General features: G+C 43.9%; 1 protein-coding gene across 2 annotated transcripts; it reads right to left on the reverse strand.

Annotated features, from left to right (window-relative positions):
- Nucleotides 1-5028: 5028 nt before the first annotated feature.
- gata6 (GATA binding protein 6) lies at nucleotides 5029-10032 on the reverse strand. 2 transcript variants are annotated; one of them, XM_068570940.1, is made up of 7 exons: nucleotides 9958-10032; nucleotides 8378-9282; nucleotides 7694-7866; nucleotides 6844-6969; nucleotides 6675-6762; nucleotides 6483-6523; nucleotides 5029-5984 (listed from the first exon to the last, which is right to left on the reverse strand). In XM_068570940.1, the coding sequence occupies exons 2-7, from the start codon at nucleotides 9222-9224 to the stop codon at nucleotides 5829-5831; spliced, it is 1431 nt and encodes a 476-aa protein (XP_068427041.1). In that variant the 5' UTR covers nucleotides 9225-9282; nucleotides 9958-10032; the 3' UTR covers nucleotides 5029-5828. The 2 variants fall into 2 exon arrangements, with proteins under 2 accessions (XP_068427041.1, XP_068427040.1); XM_068570939.1 differs by having other exon boundaries at nucleotides 6483-6577.
- Between the last annotated feature and the right edge of the window lie 201 nt (nucleotides 10033-10233).

Raw genomic sequence — 10233 nt, forward strand, 5'->3', positions numbered from 1 at the left:
GCAGTAAATACATAAATCAATGAATGAAGGCAAAGACAACGAACAATGTGTGGCGAGACTGCACTCACAGGGAGGTTCATGTGGAGTTATGCATGGTAAGAAGAAATTTTTACAAATAACAGAGCAAATAAAAAACAGTTTGACACTTGAATCTACCTGCTCGCAGCAAGCTGAGGTGCCACACAATAAAGCACACAAGATGCAAGATGGCTGCTCTACCATTCAGGCCCCGCCCCCTTTAATACTGTCCACAAAAAAAATACAAATGAAACCAAAAATTGCCCATTCAACTGATTCTATTTTGCCTCTTAACTGAAGTATTGTCTCTATAGTGTCTTTGTTTTGAAACCTATAAGAAACAGAAGCACATTAATATGTAAAAAAACAACAACAACAAAAACAAACACATGCAATGTAAAGCTTGATAATTAGCATAGTCCCTCTCCCCATGAACCATGTTAATATTGTATTAAAGGAGCTCAAACCTTCTTTTTTTTAATCTCTGTTCTACCTTTTAATCAACAAACATTTAACTTGATACTATGAGCTGGATGAAACATCTCATAGTGCTACAGCTTAATTATTAAAATCATAATTTTAAACATTTAAATAAATGTAAAAAAGGGAACCAATCAAACACCAAACAAAGGCTGGCCTCTCTCAGGTTTGTTTCAGTGAGGGATGAAGGCCCAGGTGAGCGTCCCGCCCCTTTTTTATAGACTCTGTTCCTTCTGGGTCCTAGTGCTCGACCATCTCTTCCCTTCCCTTCAACACTCCCGTCATAGAGTCCACCATCAAGCCAAAAATGGTTCTCTATCAGATTTTTGGAATAAAACTATGACACAACACCTAAAATGTCTGCCACATAAGTACAACAAAAGTACGTGCCGTTAAATTTCTTCCACAAGAACATGCCCCTTTATTTAAATGAAAATGGTGTCAATGATTTATCACCGAACAGAAATGCTTCCACAATGCCCTCATTCAAAAACAAACGGTCTACGGCTCTCCTTTACAATGACCTCCTGTTTGTGCCAGTTTGGCACACCACGCGTAGCACAAAGTTCCCAACAGTCTGCACCTTTTAGGAGGAACAACAGATTGAACAAACACACAAAATGTAAGCCGTTTTTCCACTGGCAGGCCGGGCTGCATGGTTTTATTTGGCTTGCATGTTTGCATACCAGCGTAGAGCTTTATTTACTGTATGTGCCGTACCAGACGCTCAAATATATTAAGTAGAGAAATGTCCCAATAAACATGCATGTGTTATTTCTCTGCAGCATTTAGACTCCATTGGCGAGGGATGGAGGACACACGGGCCAAGTTCTATTAACCAAAAGGGAGAAGAAAAAAAACTGGGGGAAGGTCACATGCTCACAAAAACAGTGAAATTCAAGGCCAAACAGTCAACCCCCTCCTCACCTTGTCATCATTGTGGTGTTTTGTTTTTCTTAGTTGATTGGGTGCAGTGAGGTCCTTTGCATGGAAAAACACTTCAAACATCAGTCTTTTTTTTTTTTTTTTTTTAAAGACCCCCACCACGTATACAATTCTAAGGTTATATAGTTGCTGATGTTTCTGTGGGAGTGAGAGATACAGAGAAAATATTCTATATGGCAAATTAAATACCAGAAAAATCAAGGTTCTACGTCACATTGAACATCCCGATGAGGAAGCCTATAGGGATGTGCGATACACAGGTTTACTGTTGACGCCAATAACTGAACATATTATTCAAATTGAGTAATGACCATTATGTGACTTCACATAGTTTCTTTGTCAACGTCATTATAAAAAGGACTTGTTTCCACTATGCGGTATAAAGTCAATCACCCTGGCTCAGGGCGAGTTTTGAGCAGCAACTGCCCTTTTGATTATATTTTAGGTTAAAGTATTGTAGGTTGTCAAGGAACTTTTCCCTTTTCGTCATAATAAAGCTCTTTCCCTTTGTCCTTTCCTCCACTTTCAGCCTTCAATCCCATCGCCTCCCATTAGGCCCTATTCCTATTACAACTTCCTGCATTCCTTACTTCACACACACACACACAAATACACATGCGTAATACGCGTCACTCTTCGCCAGAAGTGTCATTCGTTCCAACACCCAACCTTCCCTGAACACATCTACTCCCACTGTTTCTGTATAAGTAACACTGACGTAATCTCCACTCTCACTGTGGAACCAAACATTTCGCTGCCATTTATTTTTTAACTGCTGTGAACTTCCTGTGAGTAAGGCTGTGTGAGATATATTTATGACAGTGTTGGAGGAGGGGCGTTTATTCTCTCAGTTGCGGATATGTCTGCTATCTGAGAAGGCAAAATGCTGCGTGCACATAGCTTTGAACACACAGTTTGGCTTTCTATAAATCTGACAAGGCAAAAAAAACCAAAAAAAAACAGAACAATAAACGATTCAATTACACAAACTCACTTGCCATTAGAGATCTTTTTGAAGGCGCTCCAAAAATCTGAAAAAAAAAAAAAAAAAAGAGTCCACAAGCAGCTCGGCTATCGTGTTGTGTAAGTGTTGTTTCTCCCAGAATGTGCCCCCGTGTCTGTCGAGGAAACCCAAAAGGGCTGAGTCAGAGATCCCATCTCTTCCGGAGGCAGGGCCAGCGGCGCTCTCCTTTGAAAGGCAACATGGAAAGATCAGCGGGCATCTCCTGAGGGAGCCACTGGGCCATACAGTGCTGCGGCCCCGTGGCCAAACAGCCCTGGGGCCTGCAGTCTGCTGCTGCTGCTGCTGCTGCTGCTGCTGGATTAGCGCGTTCTGTTTACTTTAGGGAGGACTTTCAACCCTGTGCAGCCATCAAGATCTCTGCATTTCCCCTCTTTTTTTCTGTCTCCATCTATCGCTCTTCTCCCCTCTTTTTTCCCCCCCAGCTTTTTCACCACGTATCACTGCCACTCTGTCCCAAAGCTGCAACCCTGCATGTGACAAACATCACTCGACAGATAGTAACCGCAAGCTTGCCGTTTGCATCACTCTGTGTGAACGTGGTGGTTGATGTGACCCTCAGCTCTGCGAACATCTATCCACATGAGAATGCAGGGAGTATTTCGGCACTGTTGTGTTTATATTTCCTCCCTTGCAGAACCATGGATACCAGTCAGACAGTGCCAAGGTAGGACCAGCTCATAAATTCAGAAACCTATAAATATTTGCTCGTGTTTTGAGTTCAACGCTAGTTTGCATTTACATATCTGGAGGTGGTATTGTAATTTATCTGCGTGGAGGCTCAAGGTCTTAGTGCTCGGTGGTCTCGGCGCACAAATTGTTTTCCTCATAACACCCAGCAGTCAGGGGACACATGCCCAACGCTTCCATTCGCCATTTACAGCCAAACTCGACACTATTAACACTGGCATTGGAAGAAAGAAAAAAATGGATGATGGATGAAATTCGCCTTGGAAACAAATGGCAGTGGCTGTATCTTTCTAATAAAATGTCCAAAAAAAGGGTTGAATTTTTGGCTAAATTAAAAATAGGTGCGATTACAACGTTCATCTTCAAACTGTGGATGTGGCTGTTGTTGCTGTGTAGCACATTCCTCCACACTCAATAAACTCAGCTAAATCAATATGTCAAAGAGCAGACAGATAACGCTAAGCCCAGACATAAATCTTGGCCATCTCTAAAATCTTTTCATGTGGTATTACTCACAGGCCATATTCGCTTAAGTACAGTAAACATTGTGACAGGTACTTTGAGCTGCTGGTTCAAGAGGACACAGGAAAGTGGATTGTGCTTTGAGCCTTTAGGGGCTGGTAGAAAAAAAAACTCTTAAGTAAAAAAGCTGTCAGGAAGAATAAAGGCTTGATTTAATGAAACATAAGCAGAATGTGGAGGCAAACCACCCAGAAAAAGCTGCAAATCAAAATTGGCATGAATATTTTTTGGGTTTGAGATGCAATTTTTAAAAAACATTTCTTTCCCCAGGATATCCTGGCCTTGCGTAAGCCGGTCTTGATTTTACCTCCCGACCATGAAAACATCTGAGAAGTTTTTGCTTTTCTGCCAGGAAGAAATGGGGAGTTACGCCCGAGTGATGCTGATATCATCAAAGAACGCCGCTCTTGTCACAGCTTTAAAAACCAAACAAACTGATATACTATTATTAATACTGATTATTTTTTCTTCTCTAAAACACAGGGTAACTGTAAAGTATTTTTGCATTACCAGAACAATTTATTGGACTGAAATTTAAATAAAATAATTTCTTGTAAAAAAAAAAAAAAACAACAGCACAAAAATAAATGATGCTAAAATAAACATGATATTTAAAAAAAAAAAAAAAAGTCCAGAAGAAGAAAGGGTATGCCCCTTTTTGGAGAAAAACAAAATAAAATAAAAATGCCATCTTTCACAGAACTGATCAGATTGCCTTTCAGGTTCGATGGCACAGTGATTGTGTTTTGGCTTTGTGAGTCTCCGCCGACGACACTGCGGAGGATGGAGACGCAACAGTGTGGAAATTCAAACACAACCTCTTGACTTTTCAACCGGTACCACATCGAATGAGCATTCTGATGAAAACATTGCATCGTTACATAACTTGCCTGATTCTATTATTCCCCTTTTTTCAATTAGCACCTCATTATGTTAAACTACTCGGCCATTACACTCCCTTTAATCCTCACAGAGTGAAGTCTAAGTCATTAAAGGAACATCTTTTTTTAAATTTTTTTTTAACAGGTGACCTCACTTCCTGCTCTCTGTCTAATGTTGGTGTGAAATGACGGAGTTGTACATGCTTGCATTGCGAAAGGTGCACATGTTATATAGTGAGTCAGGTAGTGCAGTCAACAGTCTTCTTTTGCAGTTCATGTCTTGTAACATAAAGGTCAGGAGGCCCACAGCTCTTCTGGGTGTGCTTCGTTCAAACAAGCCATCCGACTGCTTTACATGGAAAAGAGTTTGTGGAGTACCTTAATGCCACCCAACAGCTGACATTTCAGAATAAAACAAATGTCTAGAAGAGTAGATTCTTTGCATTATTTCAGTAAATAACTCAACAAAACCACGAGATGACATTGTCATTTATACCCTGTTTAAACCAAGCTAGTTTCAGTCAAATACAGTAAGAGCTTTCAGTGAAAAACGTGCAGATTCAACACTTCCGAACTCAAAAACAACCAGGAAAAAAAAATAGAAAAGAGGACATCAGGATGGTTTAACTTCTACTCTATATTGATATCTTTATTAACAATCATAGCCATGTTTTCAACAATGGAAGATTTATAAATACGTTTCTCTTTTGATTCATAAAAGTTGTCTTGGCACTTGTGGCATGATTCCAGTTGTGGAAAGAAAACAAAACAACAACAAAAAAATCTAAATGTCCATACAGAATATAGAGCTTTATGAAGCAGTGGTATCCAATCAACAGCTTTTTTTCTTCAGAGAGGAAATCCATTATGTACATGATGGCTTTTTTTTTTTTTTTTTTTTTTTTTTTTTTAAAGAAAGGTGATCTGGTCGGGTGCCATGATGGAAGGGATGGGACATCGAGTGCATGGCGGGTCCAGAAACCATCCAAAGCTGATTGATCATCTGGCCTGGAGATCCCCTTTGTTTTTTTAAAGCAACAAGATCCCCCACGCCAATCTGGAAACCAATCCCAGCTATTCCACGCTCGGGTTCAAGCTCGCAGCGTGATTGAAGGTCGCCTCACCCTCCCGAATTCCACCCTGTCCGACTCTTCTCGCATCAGCGTGCGAGGAAGGACACCAAGATTGCCCCCTGAATACTTCCACACTACATAGCATCCAGACAGAGGGGGCGGCCAGAGGGACTGCCGTCCTCCCAGGGATTTAGATGTTCAAGCTAAGGCCATGGGGCACCAGGGTTCACCCCTCACTGCAGCTACATCTGATGGCTGGGACAGGCCCACGCTGGTGTACAGGCCGTCCTGTCCCGGGTACTTCACCGCTGAGCCGGTTCCCTCCCCCGAGCTGGACAGCACAGACGAACTGACCTGCAAGACCAAAGCAAATATGCATTATGAGCCTAATTGTATTGTCAAAGCAGACATGTGTTGAATATTTAAAAAAAATAAGCAGTTGTCTCTTTGTGGAATGTGCTGGTTGGCTTTTGGACTTAGAGGCTCCAGAGCAACGAGCTCATCTCACTGCATGGTGACACGTGTGTGAGCAGCAGTGAGCCTGCATGGGACCTCTTTTGCAAAAAAAAAAACAAAAAACACCTGCTGAGGTTAATGCTGCAACACTTTTTAGTTTGGTCGACTCTCAGGATCCAATAAGGAAGAAGTTTGACGTTTAAAATAAGTGGAACTAATGTGTTCAAATGATTTATTTCAGGTTTTGATCCAAAACAAGCTGCTGTGCCACATCACACAAGTGTCCACATGTGTGTTTCATTATTTGAATTTAAATTTGGGAACAGACATTTTAGTCTAAAAGTAAATAAAATAACGGTGATAATAAATAGGAATAATAGTAATGATAGTTCTTACCCCTGACACCTGTCCCGTGGGAGAGCTGGTTTTCGAGCAATCTTCAGAATTAGAAGAAGATGTGGATGTGGGAGTCATAGAGACAGAGTTATTTCCTAAAAAAATTAATGTATAAAATATATTGTTGAGATCATATTATTTAAAAAATATATATATCCACACGAATATGACAAATATTGACCAGTGACTCACCAGAGGATCCCTTTGTTTTATTCAAGGTCTTTGGTTTTCTTTTTCTTGTCTGGATTCCCTCTTTCTTCATGGCGAGCGGCCGAGGTACCTGCAGGTTCCATCATTTTTAGACGCCAATTATGATTGATTATGAATTCATTCATTCATTTGACATCAAATCTCGACTCACCCCGTGCAGTTTCGTGTAGAGCCCACACGCGTTGCACACGGGCTCTCCCTCCACGTTCCTGCGCCACAAAGTGGTCGTGCTGGTTTGACAGTTCGCGCAGGACAGGCCGATTCTTCTGGAGGTCGACTGCACGGTGACACAAAACGTCACATTTAATTCATAATTACAATCAATACACAACTGGAACAGAGATTACTGTGATATAAATATAGATCTGCCAAGAACTGGAGTCTCTGTCTGTCACTTTGAGTGAAAAACGTGGATTTAAAGTGAACGCCACACTCCGCTAATTTAATTACACGTCGGCCATTCACGCCCCACTTCCTAACAATAATACGGGCCCTCGTAGAGCTCCATTCAACTGTCATTTACGCTCGGCTTTTTAACAAGATGTTTATTTTCTAGGAGTCATACCTGACTTCAAATTCTTTTTCTTTTTTTTTTAAACTGCGCGTAACGCGCGTAATGGCACCAGACGAAGACCTGCCAGTCATTAAGATCTAATTGCCCAGACACGAGCACTACATAGAATGACAGATTAAAAGCCGTATTAATTATGTTAATAAGTATCTCCAAGTATGTGTGGTTTTAATCTAATTAAATCAGTGCCTTCAGCTCAACTTAATTATGTCTTTTTTTTTTCAGGATTGTTGGCTGATACAAAAAGCAAATGTTTTTTTTTTTTACATGATCAGTCACAGGTATAATGAGGCCTGACGAGCTTGATAAATGGCAAAAAGCGTTCTTTTCTCGCGCAGACACCGTGGATTTAATCGGCGATGACCTCCTGTCGTTGTCTGAAACGATTAGGGAGGAAATGGAGCGGCTAAGTAAGTGTCCCCCTGCTCACCGTCCGTTTCTGTGGTTTAATTAATGGCCGGCTCAGCCCATTCATTTTGCTGTAAAGGCCGCAGGCGTTGCAGAGAAAGTGGCCCGTGCCGTCGCGCCTCCAGAGAGGGGTGGAGATGGAGCCGCAGTTCACGCACTCTCTGCTCTCCCCCATGTCGTCGAGAATATCTGAAACTTTTAAAAAAAAAACCACACACACACAAAAAAACACGTCAGTCAGGAACGCAACACTTTTAAACAAATTGTACTGTTTTTTTTTAAATTAGGAACTGTGTTTCTTGGGCATGGCTGTGTGTGAAACAAATGAAATCAGAGCGGATCCTTTTCCATACTTTTAACTTTTTTGAAACGTTTAAAATATTCCATGGTGACACCTATTTTGGTCCACTTGTTTGTCTTAATCGCAGGCCTCACTCACGTGCGCCCTTTACAACCAAACGAGGCCCAGCTTTCAACATGGTGGTACTTCGTTAAAAGTAGCTCGGGTGGGCTCATTCTTATTGATCTTTTCAGCTCTGGCCTCCAGTGCGAACTGGAGTTTCAATGTTTTGCCTGAAGACCCCATTTGCATGCCTGATTAAAGGAACCAACTCATCATCGTTATCCCAAAGTGTGAGACTGACACTTATTCCATCATGTCCGTTTTATTTGCATTCTTTCTTTCTTTCTTTTTTTCCCTCCTTACCTCCGTTTGGTCCTCGAATCAAGGGTGCCCCTCTGCTCTGCAAGGTGTGCAGCATCGTGTTATCAAAAGGTCCCCCGTTCCAAGGCGAGGGCAGCTGGGACAGCTGCGGTGCGACATACGGAGAGTACGGACTCGCGTAGGTCCCGCTGAGGGGCCGAGACAGGCCGTACTGGTCTCTGCTGCTCACGTTCAGCGTGTTACTGTAGCCGGTGTCCCGGGGCGTCCCGGTGTTCATGGGCGGGCTCGGAGGGTAGTGGAACCGACTCGAGGTGTGCGGGCTCCCGGTGCTGTATGACGGGCTCTCCGGGGCCGACTGCGACCAGACCGAGTGGCTGGAGACGGCGTGGCTGGGCTGCGCGGAGCCACTGGCCTGCAGGTAAGAGAGGCTGGGTATCATGGGGCCCACCCGGGAGCTGGGCACATACACGGGGGAGTTGGGGTTGGAGTGCATATAACCAGAGGAGGAATCATATCCAGTCTGGCTCTGGGCTGCGGCGATGGCCAGTGTTTGGTACATGTCGGTCGGGTCCACCAGTAAGCTCGCCTTGTGCGCTCCGCTGGTGAGGACCAGTTTGCTGCCCTGGTCTAAATCCGTAAACAGCGGGATGTCCTCAGCATGGGTCAGGGTGTTGCTATGGTGTCCGAAGTGCACGTAGGAGTGTAGTGACCGGCCGTCGGAGCGGCGGTGCCCCAGAGCGTCAAGGTCGATCGGAGGAGTCCTCAGCGCGTCCGAGGTGGCACCGTCCCTCCTGCTGTCGCCGGACAGGTAGGTCTGCTCAGCCGGCGAGCCTGGGCTGCTGGATGCTTCTCGCTTGACCATGGACCAGCTGTGTTCGTCCAGGTCCATCCAGGAGCCCTTTCCATACACCGTAGGGTTAATAAAAATCGGGAGGGAGTAGTATACCCTGGGAATGAAAGAGTCGGAACCGTTAGGGAATCAGCGCGGATACTAGGGTTTACTTGTAATGCACAACTGGGTTTTAAAATGTGTCCCCAAAAAAAACATCTGGATAAAACACTTCGCCATGAGTTTCTGGAGAAACGTGAAAATGTACCTCTGTTGCACAGGTCGCTTTCATATTCAAGGCAGCAGCATACGTTCCGTAAAAATAAATAAATAAATAAACTAACTGTAGATCTGACTAATCATTCTACGGCATGGCCATGGCTCCGGGTCATATAACTCCAAATAAAACACATCCAACGCGCGCAGTGGCTGCCATACTCCCATCAAGCGCTCCTAAGAGGCACTGCTGGACCCGGCCATATCAAATCTCTATCCTCCCACACACGCACACACACGTAACACAAGTACACACACACACACACATACACATAACAGATAGGAAACAAAACGCAATATGTCTTCACAGCAAAAGAGATAACCGTTTGATAAGACCCAAAACAGATAAGGGCCGAGAGGCAGGCTGCGGCGATAAAACAAAAAAAAAACCCAAATGATGGTTGCGGTCCAGCGGCGCTCGCCGCCAGATGTTTAGTTTGGCAAGGCGGAGAAAAGACGACGGGAGAGAGAGAAGGAGAAGGAGAAGAGGAGCCATTCGTCGCTTTCCACCACATACCTGCTAGTTATGTGCCATAGGTCGCACGCAAAGTTCCTAATAGTGAGCCGCTGCTTCTCCTGGAAGTAATGGGAAACGCTGGTGCGGTCTGACGAGGTTTATTAGAGGAGGCGCTTCTGGTGGCTGCAGCGGCGGGAGGCGGACCAATCACGTGGAGGGTGAGCGGCTGGAGACGCGATGGGGGTGCCAGCCTTTAAACTCCTCCAATCAATCACAGAGAGAGAGAGAGGGGGGGGGGGGGGGTTAGAGAGAGAGAGAGAGAGAGAGAGAGAGAGA

This window comes from Clinocottus analis, unplaced genomic scaffold, assembly GCF_023055335.1.
Source record: "Clinocottus analis isolate CAN_PGR_092001 unplaced genomic scaffold, fCliAna1.0.p SCAF_11, whole genome shotgun sequence".
In the NCBI taxonomy this organism is placed as follows: domain Eukaryota; kingdom Metazoa; phylum Chordata; class Actinopteri; order Perciformes; family Cottidae; genus Clinocottus; species Clinocottus analis.

Bases quoted from the DNA above. Each gene is read 5' to 3' on its own strand.
- gata6 (XM_068570939.1), bottom strand. From the start codon at position 9,224: ATGGACCTGGACGAACACAGCTGGTCCATGGTCAAGCGAGAAGCATCC. The intron at 6,970-7,693 runs GTGAGCAGGGGG...GTCACCGTGCAG, and splicing joins TTAAACCACAGAAACGGACG to TCGACCTCCAGAAGAATCGG. The intron at 5,985-6,482 runs GTAAGAACTATC...TTGGTCTTGCAG, and splicing joins CCACGGGACAGGTGTCAGGG to GTCAGTTCGTCTGTGCTGTC.